This window comes from Plecotus auritus (assembly GCF_963455305.1).
Source record: "Plecotus auritus genome assembly, chromosome: 7".
NCBI lineage: Eukaryota > Metazoa > Chordata > Mammalia > Chiroptera > Vespertilionidae > Plecotus > Plecotus auritus.
In genome coordinates this window covers 147,416,463-147,430,920 of record NC_137774.1, presented here as the reverse complement: position 1 = coordinate 147,430,920, position 14,458 = coordinate 147,416,463, and the positions used below count along the sequence as shown (strand labels likewise).

At 45.8% G+C, this 14,458-nt stretch overlaps 1 protein-coding gene across 1 annotated transcript in view; it reads right to left on the bottom strand.

Annotated features, from left to right (window-relative positions):
* The window catches only part of PLEKHG4B (pleckstrin homology and RhoGEF domain containing G4B), a 76,031-nt gene that overhangs the window by 42,361 nt on the left and 19,212 nt on the right, over positions 1 to 14,458 (bottom strand). The window contains exon 2 of the mRNA XM_080681132.1: positions 6,617 to 6,814. Within this exon, the coding sequence (XP_080537258.1) occupies positions 6,617 to 6,814 (198 nt within the window). The remainder of the gene's footprint in view (positions 1 to 6,616; positions 6,815 to 14,458) is intronic.

Here is a 14,458-nt window from a genome sequence, read left to right as displayed (position 1 = left end):
AGAAAGGGAGAGGGAGATAGAAACATCAGTGACGAAAGAGAATCATTGATTGGCTGTGCACGCCCCCCACCGAGGATCAAGCCCGCAACCCGGGCATGTGCCCTTGACTGGAATCAAACCTGGGACACCCTTTATTCCGCAGGCCAATGCTCTATCCACTGAGCCAAACCAGCTAGGGCTGTGACAGCACTTTTTAAAGTGATATTTCATAAATCTTTGCAGAACATTCAATTTCATTTTCTCGAAAAGGTTTCTTTATGATTGCACTCATATTTAATCAGTTTTAGGTTTCCATTACATTAGATTTATTTAGCTCTTCTTTTCCTAGCTTCTTAAGGTAGAAATTTCGATAATTAATATTTCTAAATTTCGATAATTAAATTTCGATAATTAATATAACTAAAACATATACATTATACTTTAAACATGGCTTAAATTATATAAAAATTTTCTACATGTTGTGCTTCATTATGATTCAGTTACAATAATTTTCCTTGTGATTTCTTTAACCCATGTGTTATTTAGAAATATGCTACTTAATTTCCAAATATGTTAGGAGTTTCTAGTTGTCTTTTTTTGTTATTTAATTCAGATTTAACACCATTGTGGTTAGAAAAAATATTCTGTATAATTTCTGACCTTTGAAATTAATTGAAACTTTGATTTTTAATGACCTACAGTATGTGCTCTATCTTGAAAAGTGTCACATGCGTATGAAAGCAATGTGCATTCTGCATTTGTTGGATGTAATGCTTTATAAATGTCAAATAGGTCACTTTGTTTATAGTGCTGGTCAGCTCTTTTGTATTCCTATTGATTTATTAAACTAATTGTTCTATCAATTGCTAAGAGAGGAGTGTGAAAATCTCCATTTAGTGTGGTCATTTGTTTGACTTTATGTGTTTTTGAAGTTCTATTGTTAGGTGCCTTGTTGATAAATTGGGCCTTTAATCATTATAAAATGTCCTGTCCCTCTTTGTCTCTGGTGGTACTCATTATCTGAAATCTAACTTGTGGTATCAAATTCCATTCTTTTACTTTCATCCTTTGAAAGTATTTATATTTAAAGAGTATCCTATATAATAAAAGCCTAATATGCTAAGTGTCCGGTCATCCGTTCAACCAATCAAAGCATAATATGCTAATGATATGCTAAGGCTGCTCAACCGCTCGCTATGACATGCACTGATCACCAGGGATCAGAAAGTTGACTGGTCAACCAGTTGCTAAGACGTGCACTGACCACCAGGGGGCAGACTCTCCTACTGGTAGGTTAGCTTGCTGCTGGGGTCTGGCCAATAAGGACTGAGCGAGATGGGCCGGACATGCCTTGGAGCCCTCCTGTGGTCCTTCCCCGGACCCAATTGTGCACCAGTGGGGTCCCTCGGTCTGGCCTGCACCCTCTCGCAATCTGGGACCCCTCAGGGGATGTCAGAGAGCTGGTTTCAGCACAATCCCGCAGGCCAGGCCGAGGGACTCCACTGGTGCACAATTCGTGCACTGGGTCTCTAGTTTTTTTATAACCAGCATTTAGTTGGTCTTGCCTCTTTTCCAATCTGGCAATCTCTGCCTTTTACTTGGAATGTTTAGTTCATTTAACTACATTTAAGATAATTATTGATATGGTTGTATTGATTCTACCATCTTGGTATGTAATTTCTATTGTCCTATCTGTTTTTTATCCCTTTGTTCTTTCTTTTATCCCCTCTTCTATTTGAGGGGTTCTATTTATCTCCCCTGTTGAATTTTTAGTTATATTCTGTGCTATTTTTAGTGGTTGCTCTGAAGATTACAATATGCATCTGTAATTTATCATAGTCTATCTTCAATATTTTATTATTTAAAAACAACATAAAAACCTTACGTTAGTACAATTCAATTTATTCCCTCCCAAACTTTGTGCTTTTGTTGTCATCTATTTTATTTCTACATTACAGATCTCACAATACATTGCTATAAGCAGTCAATAATTTTTAAGATAAATTCACACTTATATATTAGTCTTGCTTGTGCTCATTTCTTACTGTAGATCTGAGCTTCTACCTGGTATCAATTCCCTTCAGCCTGAAGACCCCTTCAACATTTCTTGCATTGCACCTCTGCTAGTAGGCTTTCATTTATCTGAAAGTGCCATTATTTTATTTTCATGTTTGAAAGATATTTTCACTGGATATAAAAACTTAGGTTTACTTTTTCTTGTTTCAACATTTGAAGATGTTTTCCCATTGTCTATTGAGATTCAATGCTTCTGATAAAAAGTCACTCTTCATTTTTGTTGCTGTTGGCTATATGTGATTTGCCCCTTTTCTCTGTCAGGTTTTAAGATTTTTCTCCTTATGATTGGTTTTAAGCAGTTTAATTTACAATGAATCCATTTTTTTTTTTGCATTTATCTTGTTCTTCATTTGATGAGCTTCCTGAATCTATAGGTTGCCTTGGGAAGGATGTTTATTCTAAAATTATTGGGTTCAGGCCCGGCCGGTGTGGCTCAGTGGTTGAGCATCAACCCAGGCACCAAGAGGTTACCCGTTCGGTTCCTGGTCAGGGCACCTGCCCAGTTGTGGGCTCAATCCCCAGTAGAGGGCATGCAGGAAGCAACCGACTGATGTTTCTCTCATTGATGTTTCTCTCTCCCTCTGCTTTCCTCTCTCTCTAAAAAAGAAAATCAATAAAAACATATTTTAAAAAAATTATTGGATTCAGCCCTCTATACATACCCATTAGTGGAAGAGAGATATGTGTTCAAGTGTATAACTTATATATGGTTTTTTTTATCCTGTTTGCTCTAGAGAGAGGTGAACTATCCCATTATGATATTTCATTATGAATTATGAAATTGTAATTCGCTCAATTTATGCTTCAAACATTTTCATTCTATGTTGTTAAGTGTTTACAGATTTTTATGTATTCCTGGTTGTGACTAGTACTAATACTGAATGAATCTCTTTAGCCCTAACAATGCATTTTGCCTTTTACTATATGTAGTTATGAATATTGCTATACGAGTTACTGTTTGGTTAGAATTTGCTGGTCTACCATTTTTAATAACTTCACTTTCAACATGTTATGTAAGTTGTGCCTTTTATTTCCCATGTCTTTGTTTTGCTTACTCCCTCCTTTTTTGATTTCTACCTATACTATTTCATTTTCTTTATTCCACCCCCCTCCTACTGCTTTCCCCTCTTAATAGAAACATCCTACATTTATATCTCTCCAATTTCTTTTCTTTAAATTTCTCCAGACATTTTCTGATACAAACTATGATGAAACAAAATTATAAGTAAGCCAATGAGAGATTTTAAGCATTTCTTCTATCTAGAAAAGGATGGTGGTCATTGAAATATTAGTTTTAAACAACTTATCTTAAAGTTAATATGATTAAAAATGATTCCCAAGCCACATACTCTGACAATAGTGAGTAAATAAATAAAAACTGCACATTGACATAGGGCAGCAGTAGAGAAAGGTGCCTCTCAGGAGAGGTGAACAGCAGCACAAGAACCAATCTGAATTTATATTAATTAAATTTATATTAACTAAAATATATTTATAGTGGTTAGGATACATTCACTTTCTCCTATGTCATAAAGATCAAATTTTATGTTCTTTATTAAAAAGTAAAAAGTTCCTGGCCAGGTAGCTCAGTAGTGGAGCATCAACCTATAAACCAGGAGGTCACATTTTGATTCCCAGTCAGGGCACACGCCCGGGTTGTGGGCTTGATCCCCAGTGTGGGGCATTCAAGATGCAGCTATTAAATGATTCTCTCTCCCCTCCTCTCTGAAATCAATAAAAAAAAATTTTTAAGTAAAAAGCAATAGCAATAGAAATATACAAATAGTAAGGTTGTCTCTAAATTTCATTTTGTGCTTATTAAACACTTATAAATATGCATCCATATTAAAGGGTAATATTCACATGGCTTTTTTTTTTTTTTCATAAAATAGGCAATTTTGTAAGTGAGAAGGGATGGCATGGTTAAAATGAAAGAAAAAACAAACTTAGGAGAATAAAGGTAAAACATGAGGTCAGAATAACTTTTTAAGTCAAGACACTCCTTAAAAAGGGGACAGGTATTTTCAGATCTGACTTAAAGCAGATTGGTTCTTGTGCTGCTGTTCACCTCTCCTGAGAGGCACCTTTCTCTACTGCTGCCCTATGTCAATGTGCAAAAGGTACATAATCACAAAGGAAAATATCCTCTGGGTAGACTACCTCAAACAAAGAATCAAATCTAGGGTATCCTTGGTTATTTCTCTACCATACTCATTCCAGCTAAAAGCTATTCAAAGAGTTTAATAAATCAAAGTAGCCCAATGGTAGTTTTTTTTGTTTTGTTTTTTTTTTTTTATTGATATTTCACAGAGAGGAAGGGAGAGGGATAGAGAGCCAGAAACATCGATGAGAGAGAAACATCGATCAGCTGCCTCCTGCACACCTCCCACTGAGGATGTGCCCGCAACCAAGGTACATGCCCTTGACCGGAATCGAACCCAGGACCTCTCAGTCCGCAGGCTGACGCTCTATCCACTGAGCCAAACCGGTTTCGGCGGTAGTTTTTTTTTTAAAGCTGTAATTCAATATCAATGGAGTAATAAAAGGTGCTGATAAATAAAGATACTTCTTTTTAAGATTCAGCCATAATCTTTCCAGCAGCTCATTGCAATATACCCACAACTTGGCTGTCATTAACTTTAGCACTGCCTCAAAAATAACCTACGATAAAAAAAAAATAGTTTAAAATAACCAAGAAATAAACTAAAACATATAAGACATTAATTAAACAGATTATTTGTATGTATTGGAACTGCTCCAATAAGTTGGCTCTGAGATGATTACTCCAGAGTGTGACTTACTTCCTGTGTTCAAGTGAAAGTTCACTGTGGGGAGCCAGAGTGGATGTCTGCAGACAAAGTGGGCTCTACGCTCCCTGGCAGGCCTGAGAAGCCTGGCTCCTGGGACACAGTCTTATTTCACCCATCATTCAGGACGAGGAAAAGGAGGAGCCAGAAGCTAGAAAGAAGGAGACGAGCAGTGCCTGATGGACCCATCAAATAGAGGGGAATGGGAAGATCTCTCCATTTATGTGTTTAAACTCTAAGAACATGGCTGGGGTTACAATACAGTGTTGTTTTTTCATTATCTCACAGGCTTCTTTTGGAAAGAAAACAACAAATGTCACTTGAATTATGTTGGTTTTAATTTCTGGCTTAATTTCAAATGCTCTCCCTCGCCTCCATCAATGGCATGTTTCCCTGGTTCTGAAATTCCACTTCCTCAACTTAAATATTTTCCAGGTACCAGGTATCTTTGCCTGAATCTTCTCCAGGTAAAGAACAGTTAAGGCCGGGGGGAGGTCAATGGGGAGCGGGGGGAAGGAGACATATGTACTACTATTTGTAATACCTTAAACAATAAATAAATAAATCTAAAAAAAAAAAAAAAAGAACAGTTAAGGTGTTCCCTGCAGGGGAGGTCTTCACACAGGATTCCTTCTGCAGGGAAGTCCTCACACAGGCTCTGTCCCCTGAGGGGAGGGTCTCACACAGGCTCTGTCCCCTGAGGGGGTGACTCACACAAGCTCTGTCCCCTGAGGGGGGTCTCACACAGGCTCTGTCCCCTGAGGGGAGGGTCTCACACAGGCTCTGTCCCCTGAGGGGAGGGTCTCACACAGACTCTGTCCCCTGAGGGGAGGGTCTCACACAAGCTCTGTCCCCTGAGGGGAGGGTCTCACACAGGCTCTGTCCCCTAAGGGGGGGTCTCACACAGGCTCTGTCCCCTGGTGGGGGGGTCTCACACAGGCTCTGTCCCCTAAGGGGGGTCTCACACAAGCTCTGTCCCCTGAGGGGAGGGTCTCACACAGGCTCTGTCCCCTGAGGGTGGTACTCACACAGGCTCTGTCCCCTGGTGGGGGGGTCTCACACAAGCTCTGTCCCCTGAGGGGAGGGTCTCACACAGGCTCTGTCCCCTGAGGGTGGTACTCACACAGGCTCTGTCCCCTGGTGGGGGGGTCTCACACAGGCTCTGTCCCCTGAGGGAGGGGGTCTCACACAGGCTCTGTCCCCTAAGGGGGGTCTCACACAAGCTCTGTCCCCTGAGGGGAGGGTCTCACACAGGCTCTGTCCCCTGAGGGGGCGTCTCACACAGGCTCTGTCCCCTGAGGGTGGTACTCACACAGGCTCTGTCCCCTGAGGGTGGTACTCACACAGGCTCTGTCCCCTAAGGTGAGGGTCTCACACAGGCTCTGTCCCCTGAGGGCGGTACTCACACAGGCTCTGTCCCCTGGTGGGGGGGTCTCACACAGGCTCGGTCCCCTGAGGGCGGTACTCACACAGGCTCTGTCCCCTGAGGGGGGTACTCACACAGGCTCTGTCCCCTGGTGGGGGGGTCTCACACAGGCTCTGTCCCCTGAGGGAGGGGGTCTCACACAGGCTCTGTCCCCTGAGGGGGGTACTCACACAAGCTCTGTCCCCTGAGGGGAGGGTCTCACACAGGCTCTGTCCCCTGAGGGGAGGGTCTCACACAGGCTCTGTCCCCTGAGGGTGGTACTCACACAGGCTCTGTCCCCTAAGGTGAGGGTCTCACACAGGCTCTGTCCCCTGAGGGCGGTACTCACACAGGCTTCCTGCTGCAGGTGCTGCAGGGCCCTCGTGGCAGGGATGAGGAAGTCAGTGAGGCAGCGCAGCCCATCGCCTCCGTGGAGCCTCTCAGCCACGCTGAACACCTGCCAGAGCACCGTGGCCGCCGTGGCCTCAAACGGTGGGTAGAGGTCAGAGAGTGTGTTCTGGATGTAGGTGTCGAGGGATTCCAGATCCTGAAACGAAAGAGAGGATCCGGAAATATAAGATACCAAGAAAGACGTACGTGGACACTTTCACAGGCTGGCACTAAGGGTCCCTGTGTTATATTTGTGAAATAGGGAAGGTATAGGTGAGTCCTCAGCACAGAGGGAGTTCCTGTTGGGGACCACCTGCTTGTCCTTTGCGCTGTCACTGAGCAGTAGCACCGAGGAAGTGCCCACAGCTGCATTAGGTAGACCGGAGACCTCTACCTCTGAGGGTGGCCCTAAATAACACTCTGAAGTGAGGGTTGTCACCGTCATCACACGAGGCACAATCAAGTTTAGATTTGGGGTAAGTTCCATCCCATCAAATTCCGAAATATGCACATTAAATGCTACATCTTAGGATCTTCCGTGGAGCATGTGAAATTTCTCAGGGGGGTCTTCCCCTCCCGTGGCTCCCCCTCCCTGGCACACCTGGATCTGCACATGGAATGGAGGGGCCTGTGGGGAGAGCAGAGTTGGTCCACATACCATTTTATGCTTAGAAATAAGTGCATCCACAGCAAATACATTTAAATTGTATTGATGATGTTTTAAAATTTTAAATAGAAACCATTAGGGCATCCTTCGTCAAAAATCACAGAAGTGTGCCCTTTCAGTCATTCTGAAAACAGTATCACTGGTACCGGAATCCCCTTTACATTTCTGGTGCCACATGCTTTTATGTAAAGATGGAATGCTTTTAGTTTTTTAAAATAAGTTTAATGCTATTTTTAGATGTAACATTTCCTGAGGAAATGCCACAAGGTTCATTCGTTTAGGAAATAAATGCAAGGCTACAAATAACAGTTAAAAGCCAGAGAGGTTAAAATTGCCAAGTGGATTTTTAAAGGGACAATGGTTACATCTGAGACTCCTCTGACCAGCTAATCATATCGATAATTTCCTAAGGAAATGGAAAAGAAAACCTCGAATCCTCTGGGCCTGAAGTGGGTGGACTCAGAGGGAAGCTGCCTGTCCTATCCGAGGAACCAGGCCGAACAGAGACTGGGCCGGTAAGTGCTGCAGTCAGTTCAGCCTCTACCTAGTAGAAACCACGTGACGCGAGGCACACCTCAGCGAGCTCAGCTCCCACCTCAGTGTGACAAGGTGATGCCCTCCGGAGCTCCCACACCCCTCACAAGTTTTGCCATGCCTGTCTGCTCTGTTTCTCCACATGCCTGGCTCTACTCCATCAATAGGAATTATCTAAATGCTGATTTTGTCCAGAAAAGACCAATGTGGTCTGATTTCCAAAAACTCAAATCACTCCTGGTTCAGAAGCAAGCATCGAGTCCATAAGAATAAGTGGCAGGAACCACCCTCTAGGAGCTGTGCAGCTCCTTACAGATATTTGAAGCAAATGCTAACTGTAACACAAGAGACTGCTGGGAAGGAAGTTGAATGAAATCCTAGGGGACATGTCTCTAATGACCTACGTTGGAGGAACTCAAACGCAAACTTTGGACTCTCCCAGGGAGAAAGCTGTCCTTCCGCTGCTCAGCTGCCCAAATCCAGGCCCATTCCTCTTCCAGACCCACTGGGCAGGTCCTGACCTCTCATGTGCAGCAGCCTCCCGATAGTGGGTCTCCTGGCCTCCACCTCAACTAGTTCATCTTCTCAAAACTGTCCAACATTGAAGGCGAGGAATCGATGTTTGCTGAGATTCTAGAGACAGCCCTGGGCTCTCACAGGGCAGCCCAGTCTCCCTGGCTACTTCTCTGTCCTTCGATTCCCATCGGGACTGGGTTGGGCCCCCATACGTGGCCCAAGTGAGGGGCGGAGGGGGGAGGAAGGGGTGCCCCTCTCCTGGTTCCAACTCCCTGTGCAGCTGTCCTCACTCAGAGCCTAGTTCTGGCAAGAGCTGCCCAAGGGAAGTTGTCTGCTGGCCAAGAGGCCATTTCCCAGGTCAAGTAAGTTGAGGATGCCTTGGGTAGGCCAAAGTGAAACAACTTCAGCTTTTTTTTAAAAGTAAGAAATTTCAATTATAGCTGACATGCAATATTATATTAGTTTTAGGTGTATAATAGTGGTTAGACATTTATATTAGTTATGAAATGATCACCCAATAAGTCTAGTAACCATCTCACAGCATACATAATTATTACAATATTATTTACTATACTATAGGTCTGGTGCACAAAATTCATGCACTGGAGGGGTATCCCTCAGCCTAGCCTGCACCCTCTCCAATCTGGGACCCCTCGGGGGATGTCCGACTGCCAGTTTAGGCCCGATCCTTGATCGGGCCTAAAGCGGTAGTCAGACATCCCTCTCACAATCTGGGACTGCTGGCTCCTAACCACTCGCCTGCCTGATTGCCCCTAACCATTTCTGCCTGCCAGCCTGATTGCTCCCAACCAGTCCCCTGCCGGCCTGATTGACACCTAACTGCTCCCCTGCCAGCCTGATTGCCCCCAACTGCCCTCCTCTGCAGGCCTGGTTGCCTCAACTGCCTTCCCCTGCTGGCCTGATCACCCACAACTGCCCTCCCCTGCTGGCCATCTTGTGGTGGCCATCTTGTGACAATGTGGGGGGTGGCCATCTTGTGATGATGTGAGGGCATCACGCGAGGGCGCCAGGGTGCCAGGGCCACCTTAGCTTTTATTAGTATAGATTCCCTATGTTGTACTTTAAATTCCAGTGACTTTTATAACTGGTAATTTGTGTTTCTTAATCCTCTCACTTTTTTCACTTATCCTTCTAACCCCCCTCCTATCTAACAACCATCAAAATGTTCTCTACATCTATGAGTTTGTTTGTTTGTTAGTTTTTTAGATTCCACATGTAAGTGAGATCATATAGTATTTGTCTGACTTATTTCACTTAGCATAATACCCTCTAGGTCCATCTATGCTGTCACAAATGGCAAGATTTCATTCTTTTTATTTTTTAACAGCTGAGTAATATTCCATTGCATATTGTACCACATCTTCTTTACCCAATTATCCACTAATTAGCTTGCTTCCATATCTTAACTATTGTAAATACGTTGCAGTGAATATAGGGGTACATATATCATTCCAAATTAGTGTTTTGAGTTTCTTCAGATAAATACCCAGAAGTGGAATTGCTAGGTCATATTCTAGTTTTAATTTTTTGAGGAATCTACATACTGTTTTCTGTAGTGGCTGCACCAACTTACAATCCCATCAACACTTGCTATTTGTTGATTTCTTGACAGCCATTCTGACAGGTGTGAGGTGAAACCTCACTGTGGCCTTCTCCAGCCTCACATGCTAACGTGCCCTTACTGACATAAGAGGGCCTGGCCCAAACTTCCTTGAATATATTTAAGGCAGCTTAAGAAAACAGGAAAATATACAGCATATTTTAGAAAGGTTTCCATAATAAATGCTTAAAAATGAGAACAATGTCTTGGCATCTTACAGCGTCAAATTCAGTCATCTGGAACATTTACTCTGTTTGGCATTTTCTTCTCTCATGTTTGTGTGGGAACCTGTTTGTGTGTGTGTATGTGTGAAAGCCAGTGTGTGTGTGTGAGGGGGGGGGTGTCAGTGTGTATGTTTGAGGCCAGGTGTGTATGTGAGGGCCTAGTTGTATGGGAGAGCACATGTGTGTTCAAGGGTTGAGTGTGTTGAGGGCCAGGGTTTGTGAACAAGGATTTCTGAAGGTGTGTGTACGTGAGTACAGACGTGGTGAGTCGATAGAAATATGTGTTGGCAAATTCTTAAAATAGTTCTAGGCCTTTGGGTGCAGAGGAAGAGAAAGAGGTGGACGCAGGGTCAGGGCGAATGTTGTGTGAGCACGGCTAACCATTTCAGCCTGGCCTCACATTCACCAAAACCTCAAATACCATCAAAACATCCAAAAATAAGAGTAGAGGAGACAGACAAATGTTGATGACTACGTTGACAGTAAAGCACCAATTTCTTTTCCTTATATAACTCAGGATTCCCATTTCAACCAAACCCACACACATGGAGATAGGCTGATTCCAAAACACAGAACCTTTGCCTGTTTACTTGATGATCAATCTTATTGTGACTTAGAATGGGATTATGTACTACACATGTTGGCGGAATGGCAGGTACAGTACTTGCACAAAAGCATTTAATCACCATTTTGCTGATCTGTGAATTCAGTGTTATTTGGCCAACTGCAGGACTGCCTTTGCAGTTTAACAACAGAAAATTTATGTCTGTAAAGACATTTTAAAGCTTCACTCTTCAACAACAGGTTTATTTTCCCTATTAACTTTAGGTGAAATTTTATTAAATGGGGATGCTTTTTTAAAATCAAGATCTTTTTTAAAAAATATATTTTTATTGATTTCAGAGAGGAAGGGAGAGGGAGGGAGATAGAAACATCAATGATGAGAGGGAATCATTGATTGGCTGCCTCCTGCATGCCCCACACTGGGGATTGAGCCCACAACCCAGGCATGTGCCTTGGCTGGGAATCAAACCGTGACCTCCTGGTTCATAGGTTGACACTCAACCACTGAGCCATGCTGGCTGTGCTAAAGTCAAGATCTTTCTTATTCAACATATCTCTGCTCTCCAGGGACTAAGCACCTTCCTGGCATCAGGCTTTCAGGAGATGATGTTCTCCATGCGACCCTCCAGGCCTCACGTGTGCCAAATGAGAAGGCAGAGACTGGGGTTAGAAGGTCCGTTGGTGTCCATCCATTGGAGGCCAGTCTCTGGAACTTGGGAAAGTCACACCTTTCCTCATAGGAAAGGTGTGGTTGGGGCAGGGGGCAGGTAACTCACTCACCGTCAAAGCAAAGGGAATTTCTTTTTGAAGACTTTGCTGACCTAAAGGAGGCCAGCTGAATTGGGCAGGAAAAAGCAGGGGTGCCCTGTCCAGGGCCTAGCAGGCTGAGGCTATCCCAGCAAGGAATGCCCATCAATGCTCATGTTTTAATTCAAGCACAATATCCTTAAGGGTGAGTGAAGGTGCAAGCCCAGGACAGAGCCAGGGCTTCAGGAAAGGCTGTGAGCAGGCTGACCTAGACATCAGGACCCCTTTAACTGCTGAGAAGGTCTGCAGTGGCTTACTGAGCCCCCCTCCCACTTCCTCACCGCCCCCCCACCCCTCCCTGCCCCCGCGAGAAGGGCACTTCAACATGACAGAATCCTGAAGAGTGAGGCACCACACAGACAGGGCTAGAGACCCTCTCTCCACCCTCCCTGCAGACACAAGCTGGTGGCTGACCCACCAGCTTGGGGATATCCTCCTTGTGGCCACCACCATTCTTGTGGGTGATTCCTTGATGTTTGGGTCCCTGTGTCCCAGGGACAGTGGGGTGTGTGTAGGACAGGATCACATGACACTTAGGACAAGGTCTCGGGTAGGGTGAGGGGAAGACCAAGCAGTGGTGGTGGCAAAAGGTGGCACAGTCCTCTCCACCCCCCATCAGCTAGGCTAGGGGGCTCCTCTGGGACCCAGTCATATTGTCTCATTCTGAAAATCCACAGCAGGCTGACGTCAGGATGTAAAGAGCAGATAGAACATGGGGCTGAGAGCTCGACGGGATCATAGAATGTGGGCTGGGGGCATCATCCAGGAGGCAAGGCTTGGGCAGGTGGATTAAGGTGGGGGTGGCGGTCACAAAGGCCCCTAATCTGGTCTGGGAGCTTGGGTCCTCCTGCAGCCCCCACACCAGCCCCCAGTGATAACATGCTGCAGCCCAGGGGGAAGCCATCCTGAGTGAGGGGTGTGGTGGTGCCTATCACCCAGGCACTTCCACCCCAGAAGGTAGAGCCGTCTTTTCGTTCACTGCTGTGGCCTTTGCCTCTAGCCAGAATTTATAAACAAAAACCAGGATGTGCACTGGAGCATCCTGCAACCCCTCCAAGCAGGACCCAGGTCCAAAGGGGCCTTGCGCTGCCCCACTTTCCATCAATAGCTGCTTTCTCAACTTTGTAGGTGAAGGAGTTATGTGTGAAACCCACACTCCCAGGAGGCTTGCTCTGCGCAGCCAACCTGGTTAGAGCTGCTTAGCTGCTATTAACAGGGGCCTCCTTCCTGAAAGGGCCCAGTGACGGCACCCGGCGTCCTGCCCAGGGGATCGATGACCATCGCTGGTTTCCTGTGTGCATAGACCCAGAAACCACCTTTGAATCCAAGACACCTGTCTAAAAAGCCTGGTCCCCTCATTGACTGGTGTGCCGGCCTGTCAATACCCAGTCTGTCTACATCTAGTCTGTCTACATCAGGCCTGTGTACATCTAGTCCAGCAACACCCAGTCTGCCTGTACCCGCCTTGCCTCCACTCACATCTGCTGTGTATATGGGATTCCTGACCCTCACAGCTGGGCGGCTGAGATGTTTCTAAGGGGTGAAAAATCCTTTGACCCAAAGCTGGTGCCGAGAGGAGGAGAAGGAAGGAAAAGTGGCGGTGCCTCTTTAGGTCTACACTCTACACACTTGGAAGAGCTTGGTGATTAATAAAAGCAACACACACTACTAATTCTGCTGAATTTAGAGATTCTCAGGCCCTGGTGAGAAGCCTCACCTGACACATAATTTTTCCAACCCATAATTGGCACAGGAAGCCTAGCAGAGACGTGAGACGCCAGCAGCTGGGGGGCGGCTCTGGGGACTCCTCTATCAATGAGACTCTTTCTCTCCTGATTCCACAGCCTCCTTTTAAACCTCTCCGTTATAACTGAGCCTGGGATGGTGACTGCTGCAGAAGGAGCCCCGCTTTACCCCTCTCACCCCAATGTCTGTACTCCCTAGAGCCCAGAAACAGGCACACCTGGTGCATCTAGGTCTGATGTCCAAGCCCCACCTGGACCACTCAACCAGGACCTGGGGGTTGCCCAGGTGAGCTTCTAGGCCTCGTGGTGATGTCTCATGATGGTGACAACACCACCATGATCTGGCCAAAGCCTTCCTTCCCACACCAGAGAACATCTGTCGCTTAAAGCCCCAGGAAACCCCACGGCTGGTCCAGTTCACTTCTTCTGAGCCCCTGCTCAGGGTGACCCAGCCCTCCACTAATTCACAGTGTAAGGGGCAGAGGACCCCAAAGGACTGACCACAGACCAGGGAGTAAGGCCAGACCAGGGCAGGGTGGGAGCACAGGCTGAGCAGAGAGGCCAAGCTGGATCCAGGCCAACTTTGCATAGACATAGGGCATAGACGTGAGCAAGGTCTCACTGGGTGGGAAGATTGGGGAAGGAGACTTCTAGTGATTCTTTCTTCTTTCTTGCAGGGTTCCCACCCATCCCCTTTGACAGTTAGGGGCTGTCTGGGCTCTCTGGAGGAGGCCACAACAGAGGACAGAATGAGGCCAAGGCCGGGTATCCAAATGAGGGACAAGCAATCCAGAGCAGAGCCCAGCAGGCCAGGAAGTGAAGATCTCTCAAGAGTCAACAGTGAGAAGGTGCTGTCCAGTGGACCGTGGAGGCTGACCCCATGGGCACCTATGGACTCTCACCAGGGCTGGTGCCTTCCTCCAGCAGTGAGAGATAGGCGGGGGCTAAAGCTGGATTTAGAGCCACTAAGCACTGATAATGAGCCCATTATCTTTAACTCCTACAGCCCGAGAGAGATGGGTCTGTGACAGCAGGTCTCAGTGGACAGACCTCAGAAAGCCGCACATTCCAGCCTGCTGAGACGGTGCCTTGCACCTTGGTCTCCCTGCACGCTCACATGTGC